The 20,176-nt window shown below is 39.3% G+C and overlaps 1 protein-coding gene across 8 annotated transcripts in view; it reads right to left on the bottom strand.

Annotated features, from left to right (window-relative positions):
* Positions 1-20,176, bottom strand: part of HELZ (helicase with zinc finger) — a 161,937-nt gene that overhangs the window by 48,233 nt on the left and 93,528 nt on the right. For all 8 annotated transcript variants that reach the window (XM_078438253.2, XM_078438258.2, XM_078438255.2 and 5 more), the window contains 5 exons: positions 19,969-20,116; positions 15,700-15,883; positions 13,381-13,609; positions 7,260-7,464; positions 421-472 (listed from right to left, as the gene is read on the bottom strand). In XM_078438253.2, the coding sequence (XP_078294379.1) occupies positions 421-472; positions 7,260-7,464; positions 13,381-13,609; positions 15,700-15,883; positions 19,969-20,116 (818 nt within the window). The remainder of the gene's footprint in view (positions 1-420; positions 473-7,259; positions 7,465-13,380; positions 13,610-15,699; positions 15,884-19,968; positions 20,117-20,176) is intronic.

The following is a 20,176-nucleotide window of genomic DNA, read 5'->3' as shown; positions in this document are numbered from 1 at the left end:
ACACAATATTTTTTCACAATAAAGTTTTGGCTTGCAATATAGTCACAGACAAAATGAAGGTTAAACAATTAATATTTTAAAAGCATAATTCTGCATTTTAAATCATTGAAGTAAACTTTATGTTGACATTTCAGTGATCCAATATTTGTAGGACATAAATATGTTCCCAAAACTTCTGTGGCATATGCTTAAATGGTTTTCTTCATAACTTATAAATACATAAACCTTGGTACCTACAAAACCATCTGTTTTCAGAAATGTCATAACAAAGCATTCACAAGACCAGATGTGCTGAATAAAAGAGGTTAAGTGAGTTCCAAAGTGTGTGTGTATCCCTCTCCCCATCTTCTAGTGATGAAATTTAGAGTAAACCTCTTATACCATAAAAGCAAGTTACCACAGGGCTGATTTTCCACTTACCAATTCCATCATTCTGGAAATGATCATTCTGGGTATGATGGAGGCTTTTCCCCTTTATAGAAAAAAACAAACGTATAATACTATAAATACATTTAATATTAGGAAAACATTACTTCCCTAATCCTATGCAAATTAAATATATTCAGCAACAATTACAATTTAAAGACTGCAAGTGTGTAATTAATAACCATTAGACTGCTTTGAGCCAACTTTCTTTTTAAATATTAAGTCACGGTGCTAGGCCTCCATTTTTCTCAGCCTCAAATTAAGAGTATGTAAAATTCTTTGTTTAAGTGATTTTTTAGGGGAGTCTAGGTGGCTCAGTCAGTTAAGCATCTGACTGGATTTTGGCTCAGGTCATGGTCTCACAGTTCATGGGATCGAGCCCCACACCGGGCTCTGCACTAACAGTGTGGAGCCTGCTTGGGATTCTCATTCTCATTCTCATTTTCTCTTTCTCTCTCTCTCTCTCTCTCTCTCTCTCCCTCCCTCCCTCCCTCCCTCCCTCTCCCTCTCCCTCTCCCTCTCCCTCCCCTCTTCCCCCCTCTGCTCCTCCCCTGCTCGTGCTGTCACACTCTCACGTGTACACTCTCTCTCTCTCAAAATAAACAAACATTTTAAAATATAAATAAATGATCAAAAAAAACACATAATCAATGTGACTGGACCCTAAATTCTATTCCTTTGCAGCTTTTCTACACATTTTCTATTAATTAAATGACAAAATGAAAAGTTGTTTTTCCAGGGAAAAACATCAGTCTTGATGGAATTGCAATTCCTGAGGACGAGGACTTTAAAACAATAATATGGATGTAAATATGGTTTGAGATTTATGTTATTTTGGGCATCTTAACATGTAAAATTTACTGGAGGAACAAGAAAAGACACTGACTGTCATAATCTGCTTCAGAAAACGTACAAATTGGGAAGCCTGGGTGACTCCGTCGGTTAAGCATCCAACTCTTGGCTTTGGCTCAGGTCACGATCTTGCAGTCTGTGCAATAGAGCCCTGAGTCTGCTCTGTGCCGACAGTGCGGGGCCTGCTTGGGATTCTCTCTGTATCTCTCTCAGCTCCTTCCCTACTAGTGCCCTTTCTCTCAAAATAAATAAATAAACATTTGTTTAAAAAAGCCTGTCTCTAAAAAAAGAAAAACGTACGCACTTTCTAGAAAGCAATTTGGCAATACTATCGAAAGCATCAAAAATGTACGTACACTTTAACCCAATAATTACACTTCCAGGAATTAATCGAAATGAACTAAGGATGGACTTGGGCACAGATGTTCATCACAGCATTGTTTATACATGTGTTAAATGTTAACAACCTCAATGTTCATCAAATGAAGTTATTAAATAAACAATGCCAGATTCATATACCATTAAATGGGATGACTTTAGCACTGAAACAATATTTTAAGAGACAATGGTTCTGAATTTCTGGACTTCAAAAAATGTCTCTCTCTTTCTATTGGCTAAATGTTAACACAAAGCCATGATACAATACAAGTAGCACATTACACAACTTACCCTTAGACACACACAAATCTGTTGTTTGTACATAATATCTGAAAATTAAAGGGGGGGAGGGAATGATATCTACAGCAGAAAGAAAGATTTATTCTTGACCAAACCGAAAGTACAGTGATGCTTCATTTACGTCCCTGTCAGCAAGGTCACACACTCAGGTCGGCGCTAAACATCAAAGGCATGTGGTCAGTTAGGTTAGCCGTGAGCAGGCAAGGGCAACGAAGCTCCAACTCTTAAAAAGTCAGAAAAAATAGCCAAAAATGAATCGCAGTTGGTCTATTAACCAGAAGAGACTGTTCCCAGTGATTGGCACTAGCTATAAAAAACAAACTTCTGAGGAACAGAGAAGTGGTAAGGAAAGCAGGGCACAAGAAGAAAGAGTGAAACGGTGACAATGGTAGAGGGCAGAGACGCCAGAAGTGGGTGGGAAGATGAGAAGCAGAAGTAATCAGAAGTGACCAGAGCGGCCGGGACACATACACTGACGGAAGAAAGGAGAGCCAGTGACACGGACAGAAGATAAGAGCGTTCCAAGAGGGCAGCAAACTCTTTAGATTTCTTAGCCTCTAACGAGCCGTCAACCAGAGGCAATCGTGCAGAATGAGGAGAATAACAGTGATGTGGTCAGACTATGGTACGAAGAACAGCCCCTGAAAGATGTCCACACCCTGATCCCTGGAATCTGTGACTATGTCATGTTATGTGGCAAAAGGGACTCTGCAAGATATAATCAAAGTTGTGTTTAAAATAAAGAGATTATCCTGGATTATCTGGGTGACCCACTCTAATCACATGAGCCCTAAAAGCAGAAAAGTTACCCCAGCTGGAGTCAAACAGATGTGGCAAAAGAGGAAGTCAGACACTCCATGGGGGAGAAGGATTCACTGTACTGTTGGTGGTTCTGAGACATAAAGGTCAAATGCAAGAATGGAAGAGAAGCCTCCAGAAGCTAAGAACGCTACCCGCTGACAGCAGTCAAGGAAACAAGGACGTCGATCCTGCGACCACAGGAAACTGGATTCTGCACGAACTCAAAAGCAGATTCCTCCCAAGCCTCCAGAGAGGAGGCCAGTCAGCCAACACCCTGATTCAGGCCTTGTGAAACCCAAAGCTGACAAACCAACCAAGGCAACCTGGACGTGTGGCCCAAAGAAACATGAGATAATAAATTTGTGTTGTTTAAGTCACTATGTTTGTCCCAACTTATTGCAGCAACAATAGGAAACCAATCCAAAGAGTAAACACAGTCTAGGGTAATCCAATACTGTAAAGCTGGAAGCATGCCAGACAATGACATCAACCCTCTGGGTTGTGGGATATGCTCAACCGAAAAGCAACTTGGGACCTATCATGCGAAAATATGGCACTTCTACAAGCGTAATTCAGCACGCTGTACAGTTCAATATAGGAAACACTTTTCCAGGATGCTTGCACTTAGCATGCAGCTGTGGAGCAGTGAGTGTACTTGGTCCATACAAAATCATACAGCGTTTGGTAGCTTATAAACAAAATAATAACGTAGCCGTAAGCTAGCGCTATGCATAAAAGTCATTCCATAGTGACAAATCCCAAAGTTTGCTAATAAATCTCAGAAAGGATGTACACCTTTGGTAGAATACCAAAGGTATTTTTATAAGCAAATATAGTTCATAACACCTTTCTTTTTTAATTTGAGAGACAGAGTGAAAGGGTGAAGGCGGGGCGGGGGGGAGAGAGAGCAAGTGAGTGAAAGCACACGCAAGCGGGGGAAAGGGGCAGAGGGAGACAGAGAGAATCTTAGGTGGGTTTCATTCATGCTCAGTGCGGAGTCTCATGTGGGGCGCAATCCTACGACCCTGGGATCATGACCTGAGCCAAAACCAAGAGTGAGACATTGAACCAACTGAGCCAAACAGGTGCCCCATATCACATATTTTGTAAGGACTATTTTTCTTACTCCACTATTTGTTTCTTCAAATATTTATTTTTTCACTCATTCTTTGTTTTCCATTTACTCATTCAACAAATGTTAACAAGGCCCAACACCTGTCCACCCCTAGCTGGGCACTGAGGCTACCAAAGGACAAAGACGGACACGTTTTCGGATGTCTGGACAGTAAGACACAACACAAGCAGCAGGAGACAGATGATGAAGACAACTCACAAACTAAATGCTACAAGATAATACTACAGTCTTTCCAGAGAATCCACTTCTGAATATTATCTATCCTCTGACCAGTCTCTATAGTGCGCAATTTGTGTAAATGAGTTTGTTCCATGTTAGCAAAGCTTCCAAATGTTGCTCCCAGCAAATGCCCTGGGAGGAAGCAGAATGAAGACAGGCCAACGGCTTTTCTACATGCTAATCCTGCAGGTGCCCACAAAACAGGCCCTTTGCTATAAATGATGCTTGCAGAAAATGAGGCAATGGCGGGCCAACCAGGACCACCAGCTCCTGGACCCCCTAACGTTCTGTACCTTCGCTAACACCATCACAGAAGTGACCTGTTCAGAGAATAAAGTTATATGACTGCTAAACGGCACAGGGTGTTTTGTTGCCAAACACAGCCCTGAGCAAGCAGGTCATAAAGTACTTTTAACTGTCGTCCAGTCTTCTGATGCTTTTATCCACAAGAAATCTCATTGGGGTTTAAATTGTAGTCTAACATTAACAATACTAATTTTTAATATTTCTTATGCACAGAATTGTGTTACAAGTTAAACAGTAAGGAAAACTCTAGGAGAAATTGTATGGTTCAGTATCACATTTTCAGAAATAGTATTCTTTTCTGGCAATAAACCCCACTTCATCCAAAGGCTCTAGCACATGATATAAAATATCTGGGATTTGTTTCAAAATTTTTCAGTGTGCATATCTGGCGGGGGGCAGGGGTGGTCTGTAGATGAGACATGATTAAGATTAAGTTGCTAACTGGGGCACCTGCGTGGCTCAGTCAGTTGAGCATCCGACTCTTGGTTTCAGCTAAGGTCATGATCTCTCGGTTCATGGGATGGAGCCCTGCGTTGAGCCCTGCCCCGATTCTCTCTCCCTCTCTCTCTGTATCTCCCCCGCTCAAGATCTCCCCCTCTCTCAAAATAAGTAAATAAACATTTAAAAGAAAGAAAGAAAGAAAGAAAGAAAGAAAGAAAGAAAGAAAGAAAGAAAGAAAGAAAAAGAAACACCAGGAAGATGGCTGCTTTGGCCTTTAATTACACAATCCTCTCAATTATAAGAAAAAAGCCATGTTACACTCTACTGGATGCATCATAACCATGATTGATTTCTCAGATACTTACTGAGCACCCACTATATGCAAAGAGTGGGGTAGGCACTAGGGGGCCATAAAAAGTATATAGAACAGGATTTTTGTCTTCAGGGAGTTTATGGTTTTAGAAGAGCAAGTGGAATAAACATATTTTCTTCACCTTTCAAACGAAAACAAAAAGCAAACTGCAGGGTCTTGCTTAGGGTCCATACACATGCGGTTCCATGGCTTCAATTTAGCTGCACCTGCCGTACATAAGTTGATTCCTACATTCCCAAGTCAGTAAGAAGAGTTTACTCTACTGTAGTTAGGAATGTGCAAAGGGTATAATGATTTTGCAATGTTTTAATTAAAAAGAAAAAGATAAAAAAAAAACAAACAGTAAAATGTAAAAGTTTCGACCTGGGTTCCCTACTCCCCACACACCCTATACTCCTTGCTGGTCCCTGTAGAACCTGTTCTCTCATACCTCTGGTCTTTTCTATCAGCTCTTTCTTAAGCTTTATTAATTCATCCAAAAAATACTTATAAGCCACCTATGAGGAGCCAGATGTTGTTGCAGGCACAGAGGCTAGAGCAGTAAATAATACAGGCAAAAATCTCTGCCGTAATGGAGCTTATATTCTACTTCTTGAAAGGTCTCCCCAGTGGAGCACTACCCCCATCCACTCGGTGGATTCCTAAAAACAAGATCTCTGTGGTGGAAAATGCCTTGAATCCACCTCTCTCCTCTGACCACTACCCTCCAACATCTTCTCCAAGAGGACTCGGGGGCTTATGTGCTTATCTATGCTTCTCCAGTACTGAACATACCAGCTGGCACGCAGAAGAAACTTAACTATTTGATAAATAAGTTGATTATTAATTTATTATAGTTTAAGCTTTAGAAACCTAGAAGATTCATTTATGCGAAATGCTTAATCCCCTGGAAATCCCAAATCGCTAAAGCATTATTGCACCATAGGTCCGTTTTCAAAGTATAGTAACACAGAAGTTCTCTTCTCAGCTTAATACCTACTTAACCAAGAGAGTTTCAAGATATTAAAACATTAACTATTGTTTACTTAATTACTGTTTACGTTAGGATTTACTTTTTAATTTTTTTTAAGTTTATTTATTTGAGAGAGAGCACACATGTGAGTGGGAGCAGGAGGAGGGGCAGAGAGAGGAGAGAGAGAATCCCAAGCAGTTTCTGTGCTAAAACTCACAAGCCGTGAAATCATGACCTGAGCCGAAATCAAGAGTCAGACGCTTAAATGACTGAGCCACCCAGGTGCCCCAAGGTTTTACGCTTTTAAAATGAAGCCCCAAACTGACATGTTCTTTTAATTCATGTCAATAAATTTAATACCATGCCGATGACTGTAAATATAGCAAAACAACAGAACAAATACTAAACGTGCCATAACTTTCTTTTCTATGGTAAGTGCAAGCATTTTTTTTCAGGCACTGTAGCAAATAAACCAGCTGTCTCTGCCCAAAATAGCTATGGTTCAAAAGTAGAAATGGCCCTGGCTGACCCACCTCCATTCCCTCTGATGGACTACTTCTTACACAACAATACGGGTCAGCAGATCAGTTAAAGTAATCTTCAAGAAGCCAACCAAATCTTCTCACTGTGTCAAATACCACTTGAACTGGTCACCAACAGAGGATTAGAACTATTTGCTTTCTACAAACAATGTTATATAATATTATTCCTCATAAATAATATGCCCTAAGGGCATGCTTTTAATGAGCGAGATAGTCCTTTAAACCGCTTTGTTTTATTCACATCTTACTAAAATCAGCCTATCAGCAGGGAGGACCGGGAGGCTGTATTATGCACAGGACTCCAGAAGCAATGAAGTTCTTGAAAACTTTTTGAGAAGCACTGTGACATTAAGCACGGCTAACTGCCACATGTTCACTTACGTGTCCAAACTAGACAAGTTCCTTGCAGAAACTACTTGCTACCGAATATAACCTTCGTTTCCAATACTTGAAGTAACTTGCAGCCCAACAAACCTTTACCCTTCTGTGCTGTTCTCTCCCTTTAACCTCTTCAAGTCCATTAACAGGCTTTACCTTGGGGGGTGACTGCTGCAGTTTGTTGGTATTTCCTGAATGCTGCAGTCTTAGAGCCCGGGGGATAAATTCAGGTGCCAGTGGATTCAACACATATGTCTTCTTTAGTTCTAAAGCCTCTAGCTGAGCTTTGATCTGTTCAAAAGTGATTCCGTGTAGGCTATTATTTTCATGACACAGGGCAATAAACCGCTCCCAAAATTTCCTACAGAAAAGATTTACAAGATCATTTTACAATTTCAGTGGATGAGATCACAGAAATGAACATAAGCAACTAAAGAGAGCTTCAAATTCCCTCTTCCCACCCCAAATCCTCAGATCCAATGTTCATCTGGCTATGATTCAGGTATAATCTTTCCACCAGATCACAAGACTCCAGAAGTTTGATCGCAAAACTACAGTCATGTCTAATATCGTGGAAAATACAAATTATGCTCCCAATTAATTTTGGCCGATCAATGCAAGTAATGTGGTCAATGCCCAATTATCCACACTAATCCAAAATGACAGTCTTGTTATCCACATAATAACTAGGGATTTCAAAACTGATGCCAGCTCATTTTACAGATGAGCAGATTTTACTTCTAGACATAGTCATACATTATATACATACACAAATTCAGACACATACATAAATTAGACTAATTTGAATTATGTGGACAAAGTAGCCTGGTGTTGGATGACTAAGAAAAGCCAACTCAGGACATAAACCTGAGCCACAAAGTAGATATTCCTCATGAAGATTCTTAAGAAATAACTAGCTATTCCTATATTTTTCTCTTACTCAACGGATGCTTGTCACAAGTACAACTTACAACATTGACTACGAGAGTTAAATCAAGTATGAAAAATACAGGAAGTTGGAATGCTAATTTTAATATTGATTATTCATTTCCGAATCACATTAATAAATACTAACGGAGAAAAATACATTCAAAACTTGTTGCAACTGTATAACTATTTTCCTACAGGTTTGCAATCTGATCTCTGAATATTAAAAATAATAAATACATATTACAAAAGACAACATAAGTTTTAAATTTTAAATGACTATAAATATGCATAGCTATCTTTAATATGAGGTTCAAATAATGTGTTATTATGCTATGAAAGATATATGATATGGTTTCTTCCCAAGTTGGTATCCTTGTGGACAGAAGTAATCACGATGGCTTCAAGCAGCACAGATGAAAAGGCTTATATGATAAAAGTCAGTATGTGAACAGGAATTGGGTTATTAATATATTCACAAAACTTTGCAGAGTTTAATTCTGGACTATGTTTCTCTTACATATGTCCTTTCTACTTTTTTAAAGGTAAGTTTAAGAAATGGGTCCAGAAAAATTTCAGGCCTACATGCCAACAACAAAAAAACTACAAGTACCACAAAATATGAAGTATGTATTTTTGACTGTAAGACATAAAGGTTAAAAGACAGTCATTCATTGGCAGGAAGTATGTGTTGCTAAGAAATGCAAACCAAAAGCTACCCTTTATTTTTATTCCTAAGAACACTTCAGAAGGAATCATAAGGCTTTTTTCTCACAGTCTAATAACTAAGGAAGGATCTTTAATATAGCACTCAGGACCTAAAATCCCAGGAGCTAAAATCCATAAACTTTCCCACCCTTTCGATTTAAAAAGCCACAATATTCAACTCTATGAATACTTTCAACATGATTCTACATGCTACATTCAAAAGAAGTTTCTCTGATCTAATTGATAAAGTATCCGTTTCATAAAATGGCATTTCGTTTTGGGTTGCAATTCAAGACAGAGCAAAACAAGGAGTGAATGGATTGGCTTTTGCTCTCAGTTTTTAATACCAATTTTTTATAACAATCGCCATTTCCAGCTTATGTACCCAAGATGCTAGAACTCGCTCTGTGTTTCAGCTCCTTTTTAAACTCCATACCCTGTTCCTTGACCACTGTCACTGACCTCAACTGCACTGAACAGGAGCTGAATTAACACTGAGTTGAGCAGAACCTTCAAATAACCCCACAGTTCACAAGAAACTAGTAGCTCAGTGAGTCTTTGCCTACAAGATCCCAGAGATCTCAAAGAAACAGTCTGAGAGCTAAAGGATACCATTTCAGAATCCTAAACACTTACAATAAGCTAATCAAGTCAAAGCAGCTCCAAAAGCAGCCTGAAATCTCCATTTTAAATCTCACTCATCCTTTGACTGACATGGCAAAGTGGTCAAGCGCATGGATTCCAGAGCTAGACAGCTGGGGTTTCAGTCACGGCTCTGTCATTCAGTAGCTGTGTAAAGTCAGGCAATCAAATAACTTAATCTCTTTGTAGCTCAGATTCCTCATGTGTAAAACAGGGCACCAATAGAATTTATACTTCCTTCAGTTTCTCACTTTTAAACTTTGAGAGTATTTCTTCCTTCAAAAACTCTTAAAGTTAAAAAGTTTCCTTTCCCGTCTTCATGAAGGCTCTTTCAAAGACTACTGACACAGCCCTTGAACTCCCAATACTTTAGTAAAATACGAAGTATGGATGTATGAACACCTAAGTGAAAGATCACCTGAGAACTTCCAACTACTCTCAGAATGAAGATAGAGGCTCTTGTTATTTACAGATCCCACTGATTCTTAGGCGCCTCCCTAAAATTTTCACATATTATTAACAATTCGGGTTAGAAAACCCAAGTATGTCTCTACATTGTAATATAATTACAAGTATTTCAAAGAACATAACCTTACTTTAATCACTGCATGAACAAAGTATGGTTTTGTTTTTATGCTAACTTTGCTTCTAGGATCACTGATAAAAAAAAAACACTGAAAAACCACTTGATATCCTCAGGTTATACAGTATGTGTACATGCACGTGTACATACATATGAAATATGTTTCCATCTCACTGAGTAAATGGAATTTGTTAACGAAGTAATTTGGTTCAAAGGAAGACCTTCTCTGAACACCACGGTTTGGAGAAATGCACAAATCTTCTCTGGCTCTTCCCACTCAGTGTAGATTTATACAAGCATATTCATCACTTTCTGGGAAAGGCAGGGTAACCCACCAAGAAGAGCTTGGGTTTTGAAGTCAATGCGACATCTGTTTGAGTGAACCATTTAACAGCTATACGACCTTGGGCAGTAATTTAAACTCTGAATCAGGCAGCCCATTTAAAATGCAAATAAAATTCCCACATCGCAGGGTTGCTGGGATGACTGAACAAGGCTAAGTGTGCAAAGCACTTAACCTAGCACCTGGCAAGAGAAAGCGGTCAATAAACAGCAGCTACTATATTAATGCTCATTGGTTTGGCGAGTTGGGGAAAGGGTAGTTCACCACCTTCATCTCAGGTTAATAGAGAAACTCTATTTAAAAATACAACAAAAAGGGCACTGGGATGGCTCAGTCGGTTGAGCCTCAGATTTCAACTCAGGTCATGATCTCATGGTTCGTGGGTTCAAGCCCCAAATCGGGCTTTGTGCTGACAGTGCGGAGCCTGCTTTGAATTCTCTCTCCCTGTCTCTCCCCTGCTCGTGCTCTCTCTCTCTCAAAAATAAACATTAAAAAAATTTGTTAATAATTAAACAAAAATAAAAATGCAACAAAAAAGATTATATAATGGTTGCCTTCTAAACTCGTATACTACACGCAATAATCATTCCTTGGAAGCTTAATCAATATTTGGAAATATCATTAGTTTTTCACAAATACTGAGTGGGACGGGGTGGGGGAAGGAAGTCCTGATTAACATAAACTACAAAGAATTCACTCCTCTGTGGTCATAGAACCTAAGAATCATCTATGTCCTCCAAGTTTACTTGTATTGTGAGATTAAATTAATTTCTAATGAAATTAGAAAGATTAAAGCTCAAATACCCATACACTTCAACTATTAGCTCTTGGACTAGAACCGTGATTAAACTGTCCAAATAACACAGATAATCAGCAGTCCAAATTAAGTCACATGATTTTTGTCTCCCTAAACAATATACTTAACCTCTCTGAAAATATTTTGCCTAGCTTACAAAGAATTTACAGTCCTTAATACGCTCCAGTTGAGTAGTAAGAAATAAGCAACCAGAAGGCCTGGCTTCAAGTTAAAAACCATCTAGCCCTAGATTATTCTGACAGCTTGGCCTCAGAAAGAATTATTTACCTATCTGCTCTGAGAAAATAACAATTTATGTCAGAGAAGGGGTGAAAAATGCTGATGTCATGCAATTCACAGCATAATACAACTCTACAGAAATGGATAATGGCTTTAAAAAAAGAACACTCACACTGGTAAAGGTTTGGAGGTATTTATAAAGACAGCCCAAAACAAGTTTGGCTCAAGACTATTTTTATACCTATTTATTCCCCCAACACAGTGTTTTCTTAAATACATGTTACCTTATTTTATGTGTTTTAATCTATTAAATTCCAATCAAACTGTATGTGATTTTTTCACATTTTTCAAATGATAAATATAAACAAAAATGGTAAAATATCACAGCAATATTCTAGCCAAATACGCTTTCAACAAATTATAAAGTAACTAAAATTCTCAGGAAAGAAGTCAAATTATTATACCCAGTTTATTCACTTGGAACTTGGAATTCATATATTCCCTTCTCCAGCTTTTTAGTGGTTAAAAATGGATGTCAATCAAATTTTTAAATATGAAATTAAAGATACTTTACAACAGGACTGTTTAGCTATGCATAAGTAAGTCATGGACCATTCAAGTTTTGTGCCTTTTTGTAAAATAAAAGGTTATTCTTTATAACCTAACCATAAATTAAAACTACTCGATTCCTTTGTTAATAGCTTTCCCCTATAAAGTATATTAACTTCTTTGGAAGTCTTAAACTTGAATACATGCACATGATGATTATGATTATGATTATGATCATGATTAAAGGTCCCAATGGTCTCCCTTACTATAGAGGATCCTTTTTGTTCTTTCCTGTTTGCTGAAACAGGAAAACAGACAATAAAATGCTGCCATGTCTGTATCGCAATAGAAAAGTTGGTTTAAAAAGGCCACTGCCTAACAGCTCTGTCTACTTTAATTCTAACGTATCAAAGAGAAATAATGACCCAGGGCATAATCAGCACTGTCTATATCTCTATTGTCTGAACTCACTGTGACAGATCATAGAGTACTTACACAACTTTAAATAATCCCTAGTGTATTTCTTTTTCATAAAGTATATATTAATTTCTGTTCAACTGTTTGTTAATAGTAACATAATTTTCAATACTACAATGACAAAAGTCTTCTATTACCAGCTTCAAACAGTTAAAATTCCTATTAACTGGTATATAACTTTTAGTTTTAGTAGAAATAGTTCCTTATGACTATAAGCTAAGGACTACTAGCAACACTATCTAGAAACAAGTTATAACCACTCCTAACCCCTCTAATTTTAAGATCCCCTGGATTAACCAGACACAAAGAACACTTAGAAGGCCCGAGAGAAAATAAGTAGAGAAGGAAAATCATCAAAAAAAGCTAACACAATAACGAAGGGAAAAAAACGAAGTAGCAATGGTATAAAATTCAGTTTCCATCAAAGATACATACATACACAAAACCATCTCAGGACCCTTGCACAAGCTGCTCCCTCTTCCTGGGGCATTTTCACCCCAGATATCCCACAGAGCTCACTCCTTCACTTCAAAGTCAGCTTCTCAGTGAGGGGTGCTCTGACCATGCTGTGTACAATCACAACCCAGCCCACCGCACCCTTCTGATTTCTCTTAACGTTCTATTTTTCTTCCACTGAACTTACCATGTAAAAAACGACATGGTATTCTTACATTATTCTCAGTCTTCCTCTCCTCCCTAATGAAATGTAAGCCCCATAAAAGCAAAGATTTTTATTCATTTCGTTCACTGAATCCTCAGTGGCTAGAAGAGTGCTCAGAACATACTAGGCGCTCAGGAAATATCTGCCGAATGACGACTAAATGAACGAATACGTAATTATGAGTACAATGAATAGACCCAGAACAAGAGATGTTTGTATTCCCACTGGGTATGAGGTAAGACTGAACTTGATTTTAATTAGCCAAGAGGTCAGATAAATAAATGTACACATAGGTATGCAAATCACTCTACATTTCCCCCTTTAATGTCTTAAACAGGAACACATAATTACCTGCATCTTCCAATAGAGCACAGGGCGATGGGATCACCCACCACAGCAACCAGAGATTGTGCTCTTGTGATGGCAGTATTGAGAAGCTTGTAGTTAGATAAAAAACCATAATCTAAATCCTCTGTGGAATCTTCCAGCAGTTGCTCTTTCTTTTTAATTGGTGTCTGTTTGTGTTTACAAGTATGCCTTGTACGTACTGTGCTAAGAAACAAAACTCTGAACTGCTTTCCTATAAAAAATAAATAAATAAGATGCTTAAGATTGTTATTTTGAGCCACTGATATAATAAAAGCATTTTAGTTTTTAAACGTTATTGCTAAATAACAGGTGTCGGTGAGGATGTGGAAAAATTGGAACTCTCGTGTCCTGCAGGTGAGAATGTAAAATGGGATGTAAAACACTACGGAAACCAGTACGGCAGCTCCTAAAAAAAATTAAACATAAAATTAAAACACAGAATTAAAATTAAACATAGAATTGACATATGATCCAACAACTCCTCTTCTGGGTATACACCCAAAAGAACTGAAAGCAGGATCTCGAAGAGATATCTCCTAACAGCATTAGTCACAGGGGCAAAAGGTAGCAGCAACTCAGGCGTCCGGCGACAGACGAATGGATAAACAAAACGTAGTATATACGGACCATGAAACATTATATTCAGCCTTAAAAAGGGCGGGAATTCTGACACATGCTCCAACATGGATGAACCCTGAAGACACGACGCTAAATGAAACAGGCCGGTCACAAAAAGCCAAATACCATATGGCCACACTTATAGAAGGTACCTGGTGTAGTCAAATTCATAGACAAAGTGGAATGATGGTTGCCAGGGGCTCGAGGGAGGAGGGAGGTAGAATAGGGAGAAGGAAATGGGCCAGAATTTCAGTTTTACAAGATGAGAAGAGTTCTGGAGACGACGGCACGGATGCCATTCACAACAATGTGAATGTACTTAATAGCAATGAACTGTGGCATTTTATGTATTTTTAAACTGGAGAGACACTTTCAGAATGAACACATAAAACATGGTTAAAATGGTAAATTTTATTGAAATTTAATAAAATATTATTGCTGGAGCCAGGCTTAGTGATGATCTCATCGAAGGTGCCATTCAATACAAGGACCGTTCTTTGAAGCGGGGTCATCTAGCCTCTCACAGACCAAGGCAGACACAGCTGATGCCATAAGGAAGCCCTGTCGAGTCTAGTTTGCACAGCATTTTTTATTATGCTCTTTCTTATAGCGATGCATCTATTCCCTCATTGCGACAAATCTCCAAATCTCCGAATACAGATTTAATACCAATCTGTACTCTTCTCTTCTCTGGGCCAAACAACCCTAGTTCTTTCAACCATTTCTGACTCCTAAGTGGCAGTTTTTAGACCATGACCTATCCTAAGTCTCCTCTGGGTGCATCCTAGCTTACTGGTAATATTCCTTCTAAATGCACACCCAAATTCTGTGGGATTTGGACAATACATGGTATAGTGGAGCTATTTTGTCCCTATACTCTAAAAACTGTTATTCCCATGAAACCTAAAACTGTGATTGTACTGACCTTTTCCAGCACTCATCTGATACTACTGCTTCGTATATTTCAAAGCAGAAACCCTACAGCAACTGATTACATGAAGACACTTTAAATGAGCTGCTGGTAACTATTCACTTAGGAAAGTCTACGGATAAAAACAAACTGTGCCTTGGGGCGCCCAGGTGGCTCAGACAGTAAAGCATCCGACTTCAGCTCAGGTCATGATCTCACCACTCGTGAGTTCAAGCCCCACGGTGGTCTGTTCTGACAGTTCAGAGCCTGGGGCCGGCTTCCGATTCTGTGTTTCCCTCTCTCGGTCCCTCTCCTGCTCATCCTCTGTCTCTTTCTCACAAAAATAAATAAATGTTCACAAAAAAACAAAAAGCCTGTGCCTTTAAAAATGGATTTACACAGAATGTGCTTGATGGGTACACGTTTTCAAAAATCTTTACGAACAAATCAGTCCTCCGCTACAGTATAAAGACAGTAGGTGCCATACACTCCTGTGACTGTGACTATCACATACAGATATAGTGGGTGGCATTCACACAAGTATGGCCACTGGAAATTCCATTTGTTCCTACTTCTTTTATTTGGATATGAAAATGTAATAAACATGTAAATGAGCTGGACCTTTAACTGTCAAATTTGGCATTAAAGAACTCGGTATGAAATAAAGACAGTTGCTTGTCCAGAAAAGAGATCTTGGGGATTAAAAATCAAATGTGTACACACTTTGGGATTTAAGCATCTGAATAACTTAATTCATTTCGATTAATCCTTACCTTGAACATTTAGCACCCTTTCCACATTAACATCAGATAATCTCTTTTTCCGAAGTTCAGCACGTATCCTAAACACTTGATCAGCATACGGAGTCACCACGCCAATACTGCCATCATCCAACTTCCCCCATGCTACCGGCCACTTCCGTCTCAACTCTTCCACACGTTCCACCACTTCGAAGACCTTTAAAGAAACACACAGATGCATCTAAAGCTATGAAGTGTTTGGAGGAAAGAATACAGTAACTGAAACACGTGTATAAAGGATGCCATTTTAGCGAATGTCATTTAAAAACTACCTCTAAACAGGAGTAATGCTTTCCTGATACGAACACAGAAAGAAAATTTTTATGTACATTCCAAACAGTAAAATTCTACAATAACGCACCCAGTGAACACATGAATATCAGAGACAATGTAATGGATACGTGGCCCTCACCCTTCAGCCTCCATTCTTTTTTTTTTTTTTTTTTTAGGTTTATTTTTTATTTATTTGGCGAGAGAGAAAGAGTGAGGGCACAGAGACAAGGAGAGGGAGAATCCCAAGCAGGCTCCGCACTGTCAGTGCAGAGCCCAACGCGGGGCTCAATCCTATGAACTGTGAGATCACGACCTGAGCCGAAACCAAGAGCTGGACGCTTAACCAACTGAGCCACCCAGGTGCTCTTAGCCTCCGTTCTTAAATGGGAACAGGTTCTATTTCCTATGTAAACAGGAGGACAGGGATAGGGCCATGAAACTAGCAACCCATCTAGGGAATCAGAGAACCAAGTCCCGGTATTTCTCAGTCCATTCACTCCAGGTCAGGTCAGTGAAATTAACAGCCAACCAGAAGATTCCTAGAGTCAGCACCACCATTAATTCTCAGCAGTACAAGACCTAGCACTGTCCCCTTCCCCCACTGATACGACTAAGCAAAGCAGCCAACAGCTAACATCAAACCACAGTTGGGACTAAGACAAATCTGGATTGAAGAGACACTTTGACAACTCACTGCCTTCCAGTAGTACAAGTTTGCCCAAGCCATTTCCTTAACCTTGCAATAAAGTAATACCACATTTTACTCAACTGAATTTTCTGGACTCTACTTATTGGATTATTAGTATGATTTTTAGTGTAATTCAATGTATTTTATTTTATTTTTTTTAATTTTTTTTAACATTTTATTTATTTTTGAGACAGAGAGAGACAGAGCATGAACGGGGGAGGGGCAGAGAGAGAGGGAGACACAGAATCGGAAGCAGGCTCCAGGCTCTGAGCCATCAGCCTAGAGCCTGATGCGGGGCTCGAACTCACGGACCGCGAGATCGTGTCCTGAGCTGAAGTCAGCCACTTAACCGACTGAGCCACCCAGGCGCCCCGTAATTCAATGTATTTTAATACAACAAATTGATCAAACACATTCAATGCTTGGCAAAGGGGGAGATACCATGATTAATAAAACATGTTCCCTGCCTGCTAAGAGATTATTGTATATTTAGAAAACAGACTCTTAAAAAAATATCATATATATATGGATATATATATATATATCATATATATATATATCCATATATATGCGTGTGCACGCATGTACATGCATACGTAAATGGTAAGCTCAACAGAGGGTCAGGCAAGACTCTAGGGGCATAGAGAAGAAAGTTTTTTAATTGCCTTTTAAATACACTATTTATTTACTATTTGGTAATAATATCTATTTAAATTTACAATGTTAAATATGCCAAATAAAATTTGACAGTTTTTACTCAAGAACTTGAGGGTTATCGGCCAGGAGGCAGTCCACACTGCCACATACAAAGTCAATGGATGCCAGAGATTGAGACTAGATTCTCCCATTGTGACAACGATTTAATGGCAAGTGCTTCAGATGTGCAGATGGTCCAAGGTTTCTGAAAAGTAAACCAGACTGAAGACCTAGACTAGACTCACTTCAAGGAATAAGAAAGGCGGGCCGGAGTCTACCGCAATAAGGAATAAGAAAAACCTAGGTTTACCCATTTGGTTAAATACGGGGGTAGATGAAAGCTGCGGAGACACATCTACCACCCACCGCCAACCCCAAACACATACACAGAGTTCCTACCACTGAGCGATACAGAACCATTTCCCCACTTCATCCCTCTGTGAAGCGATGCATAAAACTGCAGTCAAAATACACAGACTTGGAATGGTGATATGAGGAGCTGCGGAAACTTCTATCCCAGACAGACAGCTGTTAAGCTGGTCAAAATTAGCAGACAATCATTCATAGTCTCTGGAGACTGATTAACGAGTTTATAAGAAATTAGTTGAGAAGCATTTATTCAACAAAGTCTACAGACACTAAGAGGGAGGCCAGGGCATTCAAGCTAGGGACTGCACCCAGCCCCCCACAGCTCCGTGTCACAGAAAAGGCTGTCTTAGCAGCTGAGGGGCAGTTCCCATCTCCTCTATCGAGCTCCCTGGTGTGAAAAAGCTATTCTAGGTGGTTTTGGAGCTGGTGACCATCAGATCCCATTTGCCACAGCTCCATGCTGCAGAAGGCCTATACTGAACAGTTAACAGCAGTTGACTTTCTTGTACTGACTTCTAACTATAGACCTATGATCAATTTTTAAAAGGAAAGATGAATTACTATTACATAGTAAGACCCATTTCTGTGTAAATAAAATGAGTAAAGCATGGGACTCAACAGAAGAAAGGGAAATGGAGATCACAGACCAGAAACCATTCTTCTAATGACCAATAAGCATCTGCCCTCCTCTGGGTTTCCTGAAGTCCAAGACCCTACTCCCTCGTGACAACCAGAACCTAACCCAAGGGTCCCTGGCCTGCTGGCCCTAAAAGTCTTCACCAGGTTTTAGTCTGCTGCCTGATCTGACCATATTACCCACATTCTCTCTGCACCTAAAAAGTCAGAAACTGTAAGAGAACCATACAAGTTACATAGCACCTAATAGCTTAGCAACACTGTCATCGGGGCCTGTGTGATCTCCCTGGAGATCCTGGGGCACATGACTCTGCAATTCAAGTCTGACTTGTTATTATTATTTTTTTTAAGTTTATTCATTTATCTTGAAAGAGAGATTGCGTGCAGGCACACGAGTCAGGGAGGGGCAGAGAGAGGAGGAAAGAGAATCCTAAGCAAGCACCAAGCTCAAGGCAGAGCCTGAGGCAGGGCTCAGTCTCACAACCTTGAGATCACAACCTGAGCCATTATCAAGAGTCAGATGCTTTTGGGGTGCCTGGGTGACTCAATCCGTTGGGTGTCCAACTTTGGCTCAGGTCATGATCTCACGGCTCGTGAGTTCGAGTCCCGTGTTAGGCTCTGCACTAATAGCTCAGAGCCTGGAGCCTGCTTCAGATTCTGTGTCTCCCTCTCTCTCTGCCCTTCCCTGGCTTGTGCTCTGTATCTCTCTCTCTCTATCTCTATCTCTCTCTATCTCTCTCTCTCTCTCTCTCAAAAATAAACATTAAAAAAAAAATTTTTTTTTTAAGTCAGACGCTTAACTGATTGAGCCACTGAGCCACCCCCAAAATGATAACTCATTTGAGGAGCAAATGGATAGCTCAGTCAGTTGAGCATCTGACTCTTGACTTCAGCTCAAGTCATGATCCCAGAATCGTGGGATCGAGCCCCAAGCCAGGCTTTGCGCTGACAGCACAGAGCCTGCTTTGTTTGGATTCTGTCTCCCTTTCTCTCTGCTCCTCCCCTGCTCGTGCTCTCTCTCTCTCAAAAATAAAATCAATCTCTCTCTCTCTGCCCTTCTGCCCTGCTTGCACTTACCCTCTTTCTAAAATTAAAAAATAAATAAAAAATAACGATGACTCATCTGAGTATGTACTATGAAATATAATCATAGTCTATTTGAGATGGCTAACTAATAATTATATGAAAATAATATTGGCTTTTCTTTTAAACAAAGTCATATATTTTGTCATAAGAAATGTAAATCAAAGGGCGCCTGGCTGGCTCAGTCAGTGGGGTACGTGAGTCTCAATCTTGATCTCTGGGTTGTGAGTTTAAGCCCCACATTGGGTATAGAGATTACTTAAAAATAAAATCTTAAAAGAAATGTAAATCAAATGTAATCAAAATGTAAATCAGTTTTTGTTTCCCACAGGGGGTTCATCATTAACAAATCAATGTTATACAGAAAGAATAAACATCCCATACTACTTTCATGCAAATAACACACAATAAGATGTCAACCCCAAATCTTAAACACTCAACAAGAACAAACTATGTAATTGAGAAAATGTTAACAGTCTGCAGAAGAACTTAGGTACCTCTGCATTATTATAAAAAGCTGTGCTATTTTTTTCTTGTACATCTTCCCCTCGTGCTGTAAAGAAAGTTAGTGGGTAGAAATCCTTGTGTGCTGGTTGCTTTCCACTGGCCATCAGTTTGCCCTCATAGAAGAGCTCAGAGGTGTAACTGGAAAAAAAAAAAAAAAAAAAAAGACCAAAATAAATACATACATACATACATTCATAG

The sequence above is a fragment of the Panthera onca genome, chromosome E1, assembly GCF_046562875.1.
Source record: "Panthera onca isolate mPanOnc1 chromosome E1, mPanOnc1 haplotype 2, whole genome shotgun sequence".
Classification (NCBI taxonomy): domain Eukaryota; kingdom Metazoa; phylum Chordata; class Mammalia; order Carnivora; family Felidae; genus Panthera; species Panthera onca.
This window is presented reverse-complemented; position numbering and strand designations above follow the sequence as displayed.